Source organism: Lonchura striata, chromosome 1 (assembly GCF_046129695.1).
Source record: "Lonchura striata isolate bLonStr1 chromosome 1, bLonStr1.mat, whole genome shotgun sequence".
Taxonomy (NCBI): Eukaryota; Metazoa; Chordata; class Aves; order Passeriformes; family Estrildidae; genus Lonchura; species Lonchura striata.
This window is the reverse complement of record NC_134603.1, coordinates 109,821,118-109,838,918: the sequence shown is the minus strand read 5'-3', so window position 1 is coordinate 109,838,918 and position 17,801 is coordinate 109,821,118. Positions and strand designations below refer to the sequence as shown.

The 17,801-nt window shown below is 39.8% G+C and overlaps 1 protein-coding gene across 6 annotated transcripts in view; it reads right to left on the bottom strand.

The window, feature by feature from the left end:
• Positions 1 to 946: 946 nt before the first annotated feature.
• Positions 947 to 17,801, bottom strand: part of ELMO1 (engulfment and cell motility 1) — a 299,246-nt gene continuing 282,391 nt past the window's right edge. For all 6 annotated transcript variants that reach the window (XM_021553298.3, XM_021553297.3, XM_031503907.2 and 3 more), the window contains 4 exons: positions 15,723 to 15,830; positions 12,092 to 12,174; positions 6,784 to 6,861; positions 947 to 2,290 (listed from right to left, as the gene is read on the bottom strand). In XM_021553298.3, coding sequence (XP_021408973.1) covers positions 2,090 to 2,290; positions 6,784 to 6,861; positions 12,092 to 12,174; positions 15,723 to 15,830 — 470 coding nt within the window. In that variant the 3' untranslated portion in view covers positions 947 to 2,089. The remainder of the gene's footprint in view (positions 2,291 to 6,783; positions 6,862 to 12,091; positions 12,175 to 15,722; positions 15,831 to 17,801) is intronic.

The window sequence follows — 17,801 nt, the reverse complement described above, 5'->3', positions numbered from 1 at the left end:
TACATCTCTGTTCTCATTAAGACCAAACGTCTTATCAGGTCACACTTCACCATAACTTTTCCCTCCAGAGTTTAACACAATCTCTCTTATTAACTTTATCATCCATTACCACCAAAAATAACTTATATGTTTTGTTACATTATGGCATTCATAAAATACTGCACAGCTTCAGGAAGGCACCTTCCTTGGGATTTGATGCTTGTATTCATGCAATGTTCTCATCATCTTCCTTTTTGCTGCACCTGCAGGACATCATTTCTCTCCTCTACTGGTGTGAGGCCAGTCAGAATGTTTTCCCCAGAGCCATCTGGACAGAGCAAAGGTCACCTCAGTTGAGAACTTCTATGATTGTCAGAACTGGAACCACCTTCTGGGTTTCTCACTAGCACAAGTTCTGATAAAATCTCTTTACCATCTTTTTCAGCTGGGTCTGAGCAAGAAAGAAACTTACACTGATAAACATCTGTCTTCAGCATGTGCAGTGGGAGGGAAAGAGCTGGCAGGTTCCTCTAGACCCAGACGTTTGCAATTGAACTTAGTGAAATACCTAGAAAAAAAAATATGAGGATAGAGGGAATCCATCCTGCAAAGCTCAAACCTTCCTACTACCAATTTGCTGCAGCCATAAACACTCTCAGTGGAGAAAATGGAAATACAGGGAAACAGCTGCCCCAGCAAAAAACAGGAAAGGCAGCAGCCTTGAACTGACCGTGAGCACATCAGTATGCTTGGATTTTGGATTTCACAAGGGCCCTTCTCACAGGAAGGCTCATGTAACCATGGCAATGGAGATCTCTGGATGCATTTCATCCTTGTCACCACTAACAAACAAGCAAGTTAGATCAGATGCAGATAAGAAAAGTCTTCCAACTCCTCTTTATACTAAACAGTTCAGAATTTCTAGGAATCATAAGGAATAAAAGACAACTTCAGAAGAAAAACAAAGTCCCAAGAATCATCACAACTCAGATTTTTATTCAACAGTGAAGTTGAAGGGAATGGTGTTTTTTTCCCTTCAGGGCAAATGTTCCAAATGAAAATTAAGTAAAAATATTGTTCCCCAAAAGTACTCACAATGAAATTAGTTTTCATTAAATATATTTGTTTGGCAAAATAAAATAAAAAAATTAGAACCCGTACAAAAAAAATCCCTTGCAAATTTCTAACACTGTAGCAATGACAATGATGTAAACCTGGATGTTTGGCAGTTGTAATTAATTTTTGAAAATTACTGTTGAACTTTGGACCAAGGAAATAAAAATCACTTCAAATAGCAACAAGCCAATTTCAGAGGCAACTGAGGCTTAGGGAACGCTACAGGAATGGGACACACTAGTGGCTTCATACATGGTTTTTGCGAGTGATCTGCTAGTGTGGGGCTATTGTAAGAGCTGGGAGGAAAAGAAGTTAAAAGCTGTTGCAGCATTGCAGCGTATGGTACAGCAAAAACCTGCAGACTTTCCATTCTGGGAGCTGATCAGTTGGGTGAAGGCTGGAGGCAAGAGTTGAGATGATGGTGGAGAGAATAATGACAGTGACGGATGGTGCAAGAACCGGGAAGCAGTTAACGACTTTCATCATCACATTGGATTCAGTGGTGAGCAGACTCTTGTGAATGTCTGGGGAAATCTTCTGCTTACAGTAGCTGCTTTTGCTACCTACCTCCCTCCTCCTTCCAGTTAAAGCCTCTGCCCTGCCAAGTGGGTTTCACAGGCATGCAGTTTGATAACAACGTCCTTTAGTTAAGAATGTCTATTCCAGTATTAAAAATGTAAAAAAAGTCCTCAGGAGGGTGCTTCTTAGTGGCAGTCTTTGCCTTAAGCAAGGCCAATGGCCTGCAATTAGAAGTTAATTAAAGCAATGTGGATTTGGATGAGCAATGGGGAAGATGGGAATGGGGAAGGAAGGGATGCAGGGAACAGAGAGGAATGCAAGTGTTTCTACATCCCTCCCCAAAGCCAAAATACAAGGTGCAAAAGTGGGTCTCCTTTTTTCCTCACGCTCTTCTTCTTTTTTTTTTTTTTTTTTTTTTAAATATCTCTCCAGTTATAATGTATTTCCAGTTTCAGAGCAAGTTTCAGTGACTGCCTCAGTTACAGTCATAAACGAAGTTGTAGTTGCTGGGCTCCTTTGGAATAGGTGGGGGAGCATCTGGGATTTGTATATTTTCCAAGTCAAGGAGGCGTAGCTTTATCTCCATGCTGAGCAGCGTGTCTAAGTCGTTCCGTGTTAGGTCACTCAACATATCCTTTCCAAGGAGGGCGTTCAAACCGTCGGTCCATACACAATACTGCACAGGAAAAGGATAAAAACTCTCATTAATAGACTTTTCATACACAAACTCCTTGTCTGGTCTGGTCCTCTACAGTTACTGCTCCCATGGGGACTTACAAAGAGACCTAAAATTAGGTTGATGCATTTTATCAGCTCAGATCTTGAAGAAGGCTTTCACTGAGCTGCTCAGAAAATGGAAAAACATTCCATAAAATGGGACAAAATGACAGTATTTAGTTGTTTGACAATCTGGCATCTCCTCCAAACCTCTTGGTGAATGTTCTTCTGCACTTACTGGAGAAGGAAACAATAACTTAGGACAATGAACCTCTGGATAAATCTCATTCACTCCTCTCATTCTACTCCCCCAGCACCTATTAAAAAAGCCTGAAGATTATCTTACTCTAACAAAAGTTTTAATTCCAAGACAGTTAAGTTAGGTGAACCAAATCCCATCTCCAAATCCTTCTTGACTCTTAGTGTAAAAATCCTGTACTATCTGCTTTTATAATTGTTTGCTTTTCTATACATGAAGCTGTTGCAATTGATAGTCTCACATAATTATGCCTACTATACCACTGTTTTACACAAAATAACATATTGTGAAAACTACAGTCAGTTTATGCTATGTCCTTCACGAAAATTAAATACCAAGCTGCTTGGATATAATACTAAATGCTGCAAATGCTGAACTGGCCTCTAAAACCATTTCCTTAGTCTTAGCTTTTTCCTTACAGGAGATGCCATCTTTCCCAACAGCTGACAGCTTGTGATAAATGTGGGCTGAATAACCATTTAAAATCAGCAACAAATTCAAGGGAGATTGGTGATCGAGAGTCAACTTCTATTGAATAAGTCACTTTCATTTATTACTACAAGCCATTTATTCAACTATGAACAGAAGTACTCAAATGCTGTCATCTAAAAATAAAGATTTCAATCATGAACTTGTGTCCTAGTTTGCAGGAGAAAAATTAAATTAACCGTAACTGCATTTTTATCTTACAAACACTTCTGCTGGATTTCATGCCAAAAAAATGGGTTTTAAATTTAGCTGACCATTTGCTACATGATGCCGCCGAGTTTAAAGATAGCCATGGTTGACTTCATCCCACAGCAGAAATGAGGATTATTTTTAAGGAAGAGAGAGAAGCCCCCCTCTTCATGCAGAAAAAGGGCACGTTTCAAAAATAGAATGGGTTAGCACACTTCAGCATCCAAAGTGAAATCCTACCCACTTAAGTCAGTAACAAAACAGTAGCAGAAGGAGCTTTTTCACCTAGGGAGTGGGCAAGCCAAGCCACAGCTTTGAGATCAGCTTTATAGAAGAGACTTTAGAGTTCAGGTTGTCCTACTGACAAGTACTAAATAAACAATTTGGCCTGCCTATTTTAGGCTGTCAAAGTGTGCCACTAAAGACTTCTAAAGCATGAAATTTTTTTTTTGAGTGAATGCAGAGTATCAGGAAAAGAAAGAAGCTATTCTCGAAAAATAATTACATTTGAACAGACTATAATCTTTTATGATTTACTTGAAATCTTTCTCGGGGAAAGTTTTCCCTGAATTCATTATGAAGAAAGGAACAGAAAAGCAAAAGTCTCTGCTCAGGTTACAGGAGAGGAGAGAAACTTCTCAACAGATGCATCCCCTGATGCAAATCGTCCATCACCTGTGCAGTGAGTGTGGCCAGCTCTTCCTCTGGGGAGGAATCCCAGAGAGCCAGAAAACAGAACTGCAGTTCTCTCCTCTTCCAGATATAACTCATTAGAGCCCACAGAAACCAAATTCTGGCCACAATTCTGATGAGTGCAATGGCCTGGAAAAGGGGCTTCCTCTCTAATCTCCATATTGGCAAATGCACCTAATTAAACTCCTGCACATGTTGAGCAGAGAGACATCCTAATGAGATGGTGGAAGAACAGAGGCATTCATTCAGAAGCTTTTTTCTTTTTAATATGCAAAAGAGACTAAGAGCCACTGAAAAATTAATTTACGAGATTCATTTTCATAAAACTCCAATGAAACCTAATTATGGCCTCCCTCATCAGTTTCTCTGTCAAAAATCATGGATAAGATTAATCCACCATTTTTGCTGTGTAGTTGAAACCAGTTATTAGTATTTAAATGAAAAACAAATACAATGGAGTGATCTCATAGTACTGAATCCTCTGGCTAGCAGTAAGCCCTGACAGATGGCTAAGGGAATTCACAAACTTAAGTGTGCTAGAATGAGGTCCAAATCTCAATGATACTGGTTCAGTAATGAGATTTTATCAAAAAATTATTTTGGGAGACAAGAACTAGAAAGCTTGCACAGGTTTCATCCATCTGGATGCAGCCCTGAGGAACCTGGTCTGAGCTCATTGCTGATCTGCTTTGAGCAGGAGGTTGGACTCGAGACACCTTCAGGATTCTTTGCAGCAGAATTATCCTGAGAGCCTCGTTCGATTTTTCTTTTTAGGACACACTCAACTCCCACAATTCAGCCTCATTCTACATCACGAGGGCTGCACAAGTACTTAAAAAAAACTCTGCAAGTCTGACCTGAAATTGCCATGTACCAACATCATTCCTGCTGCTTCACGCAAAGCTTTCAGAATCTTGAGATGTCACCACCAGATCTCCCAAACTGACAATGCTGCTAAACTATCAGTTCTATCAACAAATATCCCAACTTCTTTGATGAAGAGTCATAGGCTTCACAATGTACTACTTCCCTTTCATTGTGGGTACTTCCTCTGAACACTTGTACTTTCCACTTTAATCATAACTCACTCTTCTGCAGGCCATGGAAAAATACAGAGGATGTGAGATGTCCTTTTAAAAACTTTCATTTGAGAGCTGTCAAGTGGCAGCAGAGACTGTTGCCTCAGGCCATTTTTTTGGAACATATTAATTTTGTTTCAAAGAAGCAGCACAATACCAAAAAGAGATATGAAGATAAAAGGTGTGTTAACGCAATCATGAGCAATTGGGTTAGTGCATCTCACTGTACTGTCTGTCAGTGGGATGCAACAGCAGCTTTTCAACATTTGAACCATTAAAATCCACCCGTAGCTATAGGCTATATTTGAGATACAGTGGCTGAAAAAATTGTTGGTTTTCATGACCATTTGCGCTTCTGAGCTGAAACAGTCTAGAATTCAGTTTCTAGAGAATTTATATCAGAAATCCTTGAACCTATGCTCAATTCAGAGGATGATGACAACCATGTTTTGCTTAGAGCTACAGCTCTAATGGCACATTTTGCCTGGGATACTACAGGTCTTTTCTCTTAGATGAAAATTGACCAGCAAATACTTCTCTGGAATGAACATTCTTGAAAATGACACTCAAATATTAATCCACAGAAAGACCCAAATGGGCATAACTGTATCTCCTCTCCTAAAATTAACATTTAGTTGAAGGTTTTAGTCCAGAACAACAAATTTTGAAGTGGCATAGCTAATACACTTCACTTGTACTGCAATTTCATGCACTTTTTAAACACTACAGTATAATTCAATTTAAAGCAATCTTTTTCATCATCTTAGCACAGGGTCCTAACTGAGACCAAATGTGATATCTAAAAATAAGTGTGCAAATGGAACACAACTCTTTTGCTTTAGAAACAAGAAGGATTCTTTTTTAATGTAGTGCATTCTGCTAAGCCTTTACTTGAAATTTCTTTGAGAGAAACATATCCAATGATTCAACAAAATTAAGGCAAATTAATCCCATCACATTCGATAAGGTGATGACGTCTTCTATTTCCTTGTGGGTTTTACTAAGAAAAGGGAGCAGGGAAGGGGCTATCAGTCATCCCTGCTATTGGTATTTATATTGTCTTTATATAAGTGAAAGCTGCTGCAAAACACTCTCATGTGGATATGGAATGAATACAGGGGGCCTTCTACAATCACCTGTCATGAATGATTTTAAGCAATGTGAAAATAAGAAAACAGGGATATACCACTCTGGAGAGCACAAGTCTTTGGCTGAAATTGAGACCCAATTATGGTATAACCACCCCTGACTCTGGTAGCATTGTCAAAATGAACTGAGAGTGTCAGTGATTCTTTGAAAGCTTGGCTGTACAAATTCTCAGTGTTGAAAGTTCACACAGCAGAATTCTCTAGTGTCTGAAGTACAGCAGATCGCAAGAAATCAGGAAATGGTGAGCGAGGTCTGTAGAACTTCAAGGTCTGCCCAAGCTCTCTAATTTCTCTTTCTTCTTGCTCGTATTTCAGGAGGACTTAATAACAATGGTCTGCAATTTGGAGCTTCATGTGCTCAGTGATGTAGGAATACAAAACATCGTTCTTCTGTGGCTCAGATATGCAAGAAAATTGCAGAAGGTCTTGTTCCTGTACTAGTCCCTTGAACTTGTCAATTTATTTTGAGACATGAGACTGATTTAGATGGACCCTGGGCCAAGATAGCTATTCTTATGTTCTTACAAAGTCATCTGGTGTCTTAAAGCAACTAAGATAACTTTAAATAAATTTCTGGATTCTGAACATGACTTACCTCATGCTTGTCTGGAGCAATGAAATTCAACTGGCCACTTGAGTCATACAATATAGAGAAAGCAAGCTCTAGCACCTCCTGGAACAATACAAAGAAACACATATTAATGCTGCATGAGAGAGGCATCTGTACATTTAGGTCTTTCTTTCCTATCCGTTATTCCCCAAAACAAGTTGAAAAATAGTTTATGGTAGTCTCCTGTCTGGCCAAAGCTGCAGCAGTACCAGACCACTGCAAGAGAGAGGCACAGCAAGAATACCACCATGGTTGCTTCAGTCAAAACACACTCACTCACCTCAGTGATTACTGTGGCCCACTAGGTCATGAATTACTTTACAATTTGAGTTTAAATTTGAGCTAGTTAATGGTGAGGATTAAAATCAATATAATGAATAATAGTACACTTGCAAGAAGCTCTTCATGAAGACTCAGTTTTTTTCACTTTGTATAGATTAAACTCACAAAGTTCTGCAAGGTTTGACTCCTTGTGTTAAAAATCTTGTCACAACAATGAATATCCTGGTATATACTTATGCTCTTTTCACTGCTGGAAATATATTAAAGTATTCACTCACAGGAGATTTTTGTAATTTTGTTTCCATCAGAATCACCAGCCTCAGTCAAGCAAAAATACACTGGTTACCTAAAGACCCAAAGGAATTTCGGGAAAGGAAAAAGCAATCGTCTTTTTGTCCCCTAAGCACTGAAGCTGGAATTGTAAAAGGTACCAAGGAGAATTCATAAAGTGCTGACCTTCTCTAAAAGTCACCTGGACTTGAATTCCCCTGAGGAAACCCAGGCAATCTGAATAAACTGTGATCTTTCAGTGGCCAGCAGTGAGCATGCAAAGATGTCCTCTTATCTGCTGCCATTTTATGGTTTCTGCCTGCATCACTACAAGTGCCATTAAGCTCAGTAGCATGGATATATTAACTATGGAAAAGAGACCCAGCTACATAGCAGAGTGCTGACTTGTAACTATGATCTGTATCACATGTCCTGTTCTTTTTGCCTCTTGGCTTTCTGTCACACTGATGCCTTTTGCTGACTCTCAGCTGACAACAGTCCCTGCACTGCCAGCGGTGCAAGGAGAACGGCTTCCTAAATTTGCAACACTTAAGTTTTAAAATGGAAGAACTGACTGTGGGGACTGCAGCATAAACATCATTCTAGATTGCTACCCCTGAGCTCCTGGTCTGAGAGAGACATAGATATTTGGATTTCTGTAAGGGCTTTTTTAGTTTTGACATTGTATGATTAAGAGCAGAGTCTGAACCATAAAACTTGCAATCCTTAAGGATAATCTTGGATAATAAGAGACCAGGCTTCTCATGGGAAATGTTCTTGTTTTCCTTGAGTTTAGTTACTAGGTTTGACTTGATGTATTGCCAAGGCTACAGGAGACAAAGCTATGTTAAGCTGTCATTGTGTTAAATCTCCAAGGAGGCTGCAAGTGCAAACAGTGCTGGTGCACTCGGAAAACCAATGGCTCAGGCTCACATGGCCCTTTTGTGTTTTAGCCATGTCTTTCAGCCACACCTTACTAAGAGTGATGTCCCTCATTACAGAAACAAATCTACCTCTGCCCACATGAACCTGGCATTATCTCCTCCCACAGTGTTATAAATTACTGACAGAATACACCAAGTAATGCCACTGAGATTGTAGCTCTGAAAAAAGGGCTTGTGCTGTTATACTGTGATGCTCCTGAATTTAATGAAGGTCAACAATCCCAAAGGCCTGATCCCTGTAATTTTTCCTTTGGGAAACTCCAATGAACATACCTTCTTCTTCACCTCAAAAAGAGAAAAATGAGGGAAAAAAAATCTCTGCTTGGAAGAAGAATGTCTCAGCGTGTCAAGGGTTTAGTAATTTCCAGTCAGGCAGAGAATGAGAAAGGACTACATTAAGTGCACCTAGCTTCTCTTTCTGGGGAAAAGTATTATTTTGGCAGCCCTGGCTGCAACTCAGCTTCTTTGCTGGCTGCCCTGGACTCTAAAGGCTTGGGAATGATGACTACCAGGTGCCAGCACCTCTGTTGCTTTATGCACAGCAAACTGTCAAGGAAAATGGAAGCCAAAGGAGCTGGAGTTGCCAACTGGCCCTCCACAATGAGAGTGGTCTCAGTGGTTGAGCTGGCTGACTTGTCAGGGACCCCCACCTGGTCTTGTTACAGTCCCATCACTGACAAGGAGGACCTGGCAATTCTTAAATGAGAACTGGTCAGTCTTTATCAGCCATCTGTAGTTTTCTCTTCTTTTCTCTGTTTTACTTCTTAACCTTTCTCACAGTAATTTTTCACTCAAGCTGTTTCCACTTTTTTCTCTATCCCTCTGGTCCTTTTTATCTCACATTCCCTTCAACCTGTTCCTTCCTTCTTTGTTTTGCTTTCCTCCTGCACCTCAAGCTGCTGAACTCACTCCCTTGGCACTCCTAGATCCTTCCATGTGTTAGACCTCTGCCCTTCCCCAGATGCTTCTCAAAGGTAACAGCACTGGGATCCACAGTGCTCCTCTCTTCTGAGCTGTGCTGAAAACAGAGAACAAGAAATGGCAACAGCAGGCCAATACTTCCCACTCCTTGGATTCAGCTCGTGGGGGAAGCTGTCTTAGGTGGTATGAAGGGAAGGTTGCTCTCCCATGCCCAGAGGTTCTCTCTCCCCCATCTCCACTGGTTCCCAACACAGGCCAGAAGCAAGCTATTTTTCATGAACATGCATTTTGGGTGCCTATGGTGAAGTTATCCCATGCTACTTTCTGCTTTCTCTCTTTTCAACACCCTCAAAACACCCATGTCTTTACTGGAGAGGGAGAGGAAAGAGCCTCATTCATCGGGGACGAACCATTTTAGCTGACTAAAAAGGCACAAAGCCTGAAACTTGCCACATCAGCAGATAAAGGGTGATAGTAAAACACTTCAAAATATCTGGCCATGTTTTTTTTCCTAATTCTTCTGTCATGCTTTATTTTGAAGGCTGCAAAATCTGATGTATTTAATTTCCTTGAAAAAAATTGGTACTACCTGGGAGACAGAAATAAAGACTTAAAAATTAAATCTAATTTAAAAACACAAGCAAGACAAACAACAATGGATTCAGATCTGGTCCCATCATATCTTTCCAGCTTCATATGTATGCAAATTCCAATTCAGTTTAACTCTTATTTCTTTCTAAATTGTACTGCTGAAAGAACAATGACCATGGGCTGGCAAATGAAGAGATGATGAAGCCTTTGTTATGGACATTTTGCCAATTCCAGCTATGCTCACAGCATGGCATTCTGCCATTCAATTTTCTTTTCTGCCAATGAATATAATTGAGGTGGACATTATATATGTACAAAGAAAGCTCAGAATGAAAAGTCTTCTTAAAAATACTGATTCACACTGATTGTGAAATTTCAGAAAGTGAAAGGTTTTATACACCAAATTCAGCTGCATCCTCTGTCTGCCTTTTTATAAATTTTAATTGCCTAACCCATATATAACTTGATATGCTGCAAACAACATTTTATTCCTATGTCAGTTAGACAGTTGCAATATTGTGCCTGACAGTTTGATTGGGGTGACAGATTAATTCAAAAATTCTGATGTGCTTCTCAGGGAAGAAATAAGGAATTGAGGAAATTAAAAAATCCCAAACCCACCAAACCAAAACCCCTGCACCACATCAGAAACAGTAAAACCATCAAAATTGCCATTGGATCACACATAGAATGCCTCCAGCCGAGGATGCAGCCATGCTACCTATGAATTCCAGATCTGCACATTCTCAGCCAGAAATTTTATACCAGTCCAAAGCAATTTTACCTAAGGAAATGGGGCAATGCTGAGATCTGAGGACAAACTGATCTGCAGCATTCCTATTTAGCATTAAATACTATCTAGACATTACTGCGCCATAACGATGACACATTTCCATCACTGCCACCCACTGCTTTCCATCTTTCCCTTTTGTGTGGACATATGAGTGCTAAGGCAAGGAAAAACTAAAAATATTTTATATGCATCATATAAATGTCCCAGCCAAATGTGTTGATGGTTCAGATGTAACATGAGGTAGGAGTTATACGTAATCTATTGTACTCGTGTGTGTGTTTGTGTCCTGATTTAGAAAATCAACAAGGAAAAATACTCCTGGGATATTTTTTTTTCCCTCTCCTATCATGTAAAGCCAATGTTGAAAGGAGAACAACTTCTCTATAAGAAAACAAATACAAAAAATACTCAGGATGCTTTGCCCATCTGTGCACAGTTAAGGAAAGAGGAGTTGGAGCTGTGAAGGTGCAACTAGTTGTGTGATGTAGCTTTGATAGGACCTTTTCAATTTTTATGGTTCCCTTCAGAAATGGCTTTTTCAATTTTATCTATAGTGTTGAAGCAGGAACTCTTAACTTCACTATTTTGTCCATTAAAATCTCCTGGTCTGACCCAAAAATTTCTCAGTTTCAGGTAATTAGAAATTCTGATTTGAAATCTGTGATCTGGCTCCCAGATCTCTCAGGGTGCTCTTCTAGGTCAGACTGAACACCATTGGAGTCTCATTGCTTCTTGTAAGGTGAGAGAGACAACCTGATAGAAAATTTATTAACATACTTCATAGAACATGGTATTCACCACTAACGATGCCAGACGTTACTAGTAACTCCATTTCTTCTTGATGTGGTGACAATTCTTACTAACAGAAACTCTGCGAGATTCTGGCAGAGCACAATTTTAGTACTACTGTCAGCTTACAGTTCTTGCTCTGAAAGGTAGTATAAATCTAATTTAAGCTGAATACTGTCTCCTACACATTTTTTCCCAAATGAACTGCTAAGCACATCCTTATACGCCTCCTTAATTGCCCAGATTTACCTTACAGCTTTTTGTTGGCAGTGGTTTTTCTACCTGACTGGACCTGCAGGTATCATCAGCTGGACATTAACTGCAATTTTGGCACGTGTTCACTGAATGTGGGTTCATCAGAGAACACAGCTGGAACAAACTAGTTATTTATCAGACACAATACAGGAGCAGGCACCAGCAGCCATTGGCTGCTTTGCTTTAGAGATAGAAAACATCACTACTAAAGACAATTCCAGTTGTGCCCCGGGCATATCTCAATGCACATCTGCCATAAAATATGAATAAAGAAGGCTAAGCTGTCCCAATAACTTAATTCAAATGGTCTGAGGTGGAAACAAAGGGTATACATACATGGAAACGTTGCAGGCTGGAAAGGAAAATACCTGTATTATTTCAGGGAATGTCAATTTAACAAACTTTGTATTCTGCACATTATGTGTTCATAACAATTTGAGAACCATACCTTGTTTTGTTTAAGAGCCCCTTTCTCCTTCATATGTGGACAGTCTTTCCCAGTCACAACAGCTTTTATATCTGCCACTGGCACTGCATTAAAAAGAAAGAAAATCAAACCCCAGAAAATTAGTTAGAAGCAAGGTATGTAAAAACTACAGAGTCTAAAAAGAAGCAAGACTAATGTGCTAAAATTTCCATGTCCTTTGCCATTTCCAGTCTTTTGTAAGAAAGAAAACTGGAAGAAAATAACCAACACAGGAACCAGAGAATCTTGACAAAATTTCAGGCATCTGGATAGAAGTCTGAAAATGCCTTTTCTTGCCTATTTAGACTACCTTGGGTGAGAGTGTTTCATATAAATGTGTACCTGTGCCTGGACAGTATGTGTACTCATGGATCTCAAAACCATATAGTTTTCTTCCTTGTTAATATAATGTGCCTGCTCTGCTGTTGCTCTTTCCTAGGCAGCCAGGTAAAGTCTCTGCTGGAGAGAGGGTGCTGGGCAAGTTGGGCCCTTCACTCAGTGCTGTTTTCCTTCTTTTAGAAGAAGGAAAATTCCTGTATGAATTTTTTAAAAATAGTTTTCTATTTCACTCCCACCAGCAGTTTAGTTGCTTTTTGCACGAGCAGGAATAAGGAATACTAAGGCTTATAATGAGCCATTCCAATTGCTTCAAAATGTGAAGTGATCAGAAATTACTTGGGGGAAAAGAAAGGTAAAAAAAAATATTGGAATCTGCTGCCACTCAGAGTCACAGAGTGAAGTCACTAAAGCGTAAAGATAAATTTCTCTGAGTTTCAAGCAGAAGTCAATTTTCCAAAGGTAATTACATTATGGAGAATCTATGTGCTCTACAATACAATACGGTCCCTGAGTGACAGCTTCTACGATCTATAAATAATCCATTATCCTTGTGGCTGCAGAAAAGTATCTTATATATAGAACAGGATAGTAATATGAAAACCTGTTACTGTCCAGTTCTTTAGAAACTCTAATGGAAATAGTGAAGAGAAGAAATTAATTTACTTTTCTGTTGGACCCAACAGCACCATATATTTTATGACAGATTACCTCAGCACTACACCAAAAGGATGGCACAGGATGTAAAAGACATTCTTAAAGTATTTGCTTTGCATGGAAAACTGGAATGAAAGGAAATAATTTGACTCTTCACTACTCAACTTCTGCCTTTAGTCTCAGAATTTTATGCTGTGGGTCTACTGACTTTTTATGCCTCTGACAGTCCTGCTTTGGAGAAGAAGAGATACTGTTTTTGAGAGGAGAGAGTGAGCTAGAATACACTGGGAAATTAAGGAGATATTCTACTACAACTATGGTAGAAAGATCTTCTTAAGAAAAGAGTTCTTGCCATTTTTTGAAGAAGCTCAGAAAAACAATTTCTCTGTTTGCATAAGATAAGGTTTTCTGAGGTCAGAAAACCTCAGAAGGCTTTTTTCAACCAAGAAGGCTTTTCTCTAGGTTTCATACTCTTGATCTGTGTGATTTGGAATACAGTTACTATGGGAGAGCACAGACTGATGTGACATTCTAATCTTCATTTATCTGGAAATTGGCTTATGCCTTGCTTTAGAAAAATAGAATCAAAGACTTCAGGAGGTATCAAAAGTTGACTACAAGATGCTGGAAGGTGTAAGCACAGATGCGATGTGCTCACAATGGATAAAGCCTTGAGAAGGAGGGCAGCTGTTTTCTGTCCCAGCTGGAGTCTCCATGGCTTGTTAACTCTGCCAGCCTGAAGAGAGGGGTGACACCCACAGAAGTGAAAAGATTAAAAACCCATTAAAAAAAAATATTTTTAGGGAATGAGACTAATTATTCAGACTTGGCAAGGAGTACACAAAATGCTTGATGCTACTTCTCTTGGTTCCATTTTCTTGCCCACCTATTCTCTTTTATCTATGGATCTGGCTCCAAATGCTGAGAAGTTGATAATCATATTCAAACTTTAAGAATTCAAAAATCAATAATCTGTCCAGAGAAAACCAGAACATTTATGAAAAGTATTCTGTAAAATGCCCAAGCCAGTTTGCTCTGATATGCTTCAAACAATAGTGTCACTTTATAATCTTGTGACTTGCAATATTTTCAACTTTGTTTAATGAAACATCCAACATGGGTAAACCTTGTCTCATTCATAGCCTGAAAACTTGAAAAACTGATGAAATAACCACCTCCTTCTGAAACTGCATTGGTATCTACTATGCTAGTAGCCACGCTGAGAAAACTGTGTGGGTCTGTACCAAATGGTTTCTAACATAGCTTCATGGGACCCATGCCATCATGGGATCCTGACATTCCTGACTAGGTACAAGAACATACAGAAAATGTAAGTTCCAGATGACACTCACAGTCAGGGTCAGGGGTTTGTGCATGGACGCATGCTCCAAGCAAACAAATTTGGGAACTGCTGCCCTTGTAAATGTGCCTGCAGTTCAAGTGTGACTTTCATACTTCTGTCACTCTGACACTGTAACATTCTGTGGCTATTTCTCTAAGCCTTGTCCACAAAAACTCTCTCTTTCTGTGCCAATGCAGCAATGTGAAGGCCTGTCCTACATTCTGCCAAGACTGCAGTAAGACTGTGGAACATCCTTGAGGCAATCTGTAAGGCAAGGAAAACAAGAGAATATGACTGCAAACTGTCAGGGCTCCAGCATCACACAGGCTTTTCTTCTTTCCCTCTCAGATTGCATCTGGGAGCACTTGGACCTTTTAAAAGGTGCTGCCTGGAGACAGGTTAGGGAGGCAATTTTACATCATTCCCCAGTTTTCAGGCTGGAAAAATTTCAAACTTCTGAAAAATTAGTCTTTCTGACATTCCATGAAAGAAGTGGAACTACCAGCTGAAATACCTGTATAGGCGTGTCTAATTTGATAATGCCAAGGATTTTCAGAAAAGAACAAAAGGAAATTATTCCTTACTCAATACTGGATTTCTTGAAGTCACCTCCCAGTGAGAGAACTATACTCATTATTTCCACTATCATAAAAAAGTTTCCCTGGATTGCAGGTTAAACCCCTACAACTTGTGTTGAAGAACAAAGGAGAAATCACTAGAGTGTGATGGTTTGAAGCGCTCTGAAATGACTTTCAACCATAAGAAAAATCCCAATAAATCCCCTGCTAGGAGCTGCCACAGAGACGTGTCCTCTCCCATTTGGCTACACAGAAACACTGAGGTCCTCTCAATGCTCTTCATAGTGACCTGTCACCTTTAAGTCCACTCCTCACAATAACTAAAAAGACCTCTGCTCTTATCCTCCTCCAGTCACTAGACTGCCCGTTTCCAAGGATACGCAGTGCTTCTGAATATGTCCAAATATTTTTATTTTACATCCTCAGTTAGATGAACAATGAAAATAAACAGTGTTCCTCCCTAGGAAAGACATGATGTTTCCAAGCTGAATGAAATTATAAACTCATTGAAAAGTCTAATGCAGTCCCCACACACACTTGCCAAACCCAGGAGAGTAGTGTTTGAATGCAGGAGGAAATGTCCCCTGCTCTTTATCTTCATAAAGAGAACTGTGCATAATGTCCCATGTAAAGAGAAACAAGTTATAAAGAAGAACTAGCATAAAAGAAGCAGAAGTCACAATCTTTGTGCATGACTTACACTTATCTTGCAAGGAATCATGAGGGACTTCTCCCTGTGGACTTTCTTCCAAGTCTCCGTAGTGCAAGACCTTGTGATTAGGTGAAAGTCGACAATACCAAAATTTGTCTGTTGAAATAAACACATTAAGCAAGGTCACTGACATATATTAATCAGCCTTACCAACAGCAGAGGAGGAAGCTTACTAAAACAAGGTGCTACAGGGAAAGGCTGTCTTTTCTTTCAGAAGAAGAAATGTATGGGGTATATCTATAAGAAGGGTAGGGACTTTGCTCAGTAATTTTACTTGATTAAATGAAGCTGGCATTAATCTACAGGGGTTTTGTCATTGACATAGTCACTGGCTTAAAAAAAATATACCACTGAAGACAAAAATTGACTTAAGTTTTACCAGATATTATATACCCTCATGGCCAGAAGACTGGCAAAGTAACTACTTTGCGTGGATATCTTTAATTTACCCATAAAAGATTCATTTTTAGCACCCATTTTGTGAAAATCAAGCCCTACCAGCTGTCTTGTGTGGGACACCCAAAAACTGATAAATTTGAAATATCCCATACTTTATGAAAATTATGACTCATGTCTTTTTTTATAGACATGGGAGAACACCCCCATATTTATGGAGAGACTGGACCTAATAAACATGCAAGGACTTAAACAGCAGATGTTAAATCTCCTGTCCTGCAGATAACTCAGTGCCTTGCATGGTCACACATAAATGTGTGACCATGCAGTTCACACCCCAGTTTGCATTTTAGTCCTTCCTAAGAGATGTACATTTACATCTCCTGACAACTCATGCTTCGGAGGACATAATTCCCCCTAACAACATTTGTTAAAATCTGCTCCTGTGAAGAACATCACCTTTGCAGAGCCAGGCCACCACGCTGCCAAGCGTGAACGGATGGTGCTTGCAAATTCCCTTTCTGAAATGGCAAGAAAGAGGTTACCCTTCCTTGTCAGAGCAAGTTCCATCTAATAACTAGATCACATAATGTTAAGCTGTCAAAAATACAGTCTTGTTACATCTAAACTAAACCTCCAAAAGCTCAGAGCAAAGCTGGATGTTAAAATGCCAGTGGAGGGGGGCAGAGGGCTTCTGTGGCTTTGTGCTTCTCTCATACTGGCAGTGCTGATGCTGTGCTAAGCAGCAGCCTGAGGGGCAATTTAGGGGAAACAGTAGCACTGACATAGCCCTGCGGCCCTGCAGTCTCTGGGAGCCTCCTTTTGGATAAAACATTGGAGGAGCAGTAGAACCAGCATATGCGAGCTCATTTGGGGTATTAGCAGAGGAAGGGCTTCTTGGCTCTCTGAGTAAAACACTGGCCTCATGGACCCAGCTGTGTTCTGAAGGACACTCCAGGCCCCTGGCAAGTCATTTAAAATACAGTGCAGTAAAACACAGGCAATTAAATGATAAAAATTGACTTTCACATGTCCTTTTAAATTTCTTTACCCCAGTGGATAAAAAGGTTTGGGGGAAAAACCATATACCCTTCTAACTACTTTCTGAGTGTGCAGCCCCTTCTACACAAAGTTTTCAAAAAACCTTACAAACCTCTGGCAAAGGCTCAAAATGGTCATGGGAGAGATTCTGGCTATCAACTTTACAGGCATGCACAACACTGAAAGATTGATGGTAGAGAACCTGAGATTATGCTCCTGTGATACCTACAAGAAGAGCTGCTGAAATATAAGCATCCCTGGACTATAAGCAGCAGAACATACTGTATGGCACAGTATGGGATTGAGAAGAAGACCCCATCTACAAAACCTTTGCAGGGAATTGAAACCAGAGCAAGCAGGAGCCCTCATTCAATAGATTCATCTGAAGAGCACACAAACAAGCAACTTATTAGGCAGTTTGTGTATCTCAGAAGGATGTATGTGAAAATTTTCTAGATTCGTACCTTTTACAGGGAACTCTACCAGAATTTTAGCACAGCCTGATGCTTAAAGAATATACCCCATTGAATATGATGGTTGACCACTATGCCTAAAGAAAAGCCTCCAGTAAACTGCAGCAGGGGGCTTTCACAGCTAGATTTAAATGCAATCTCATTGTTTATTGGGCTG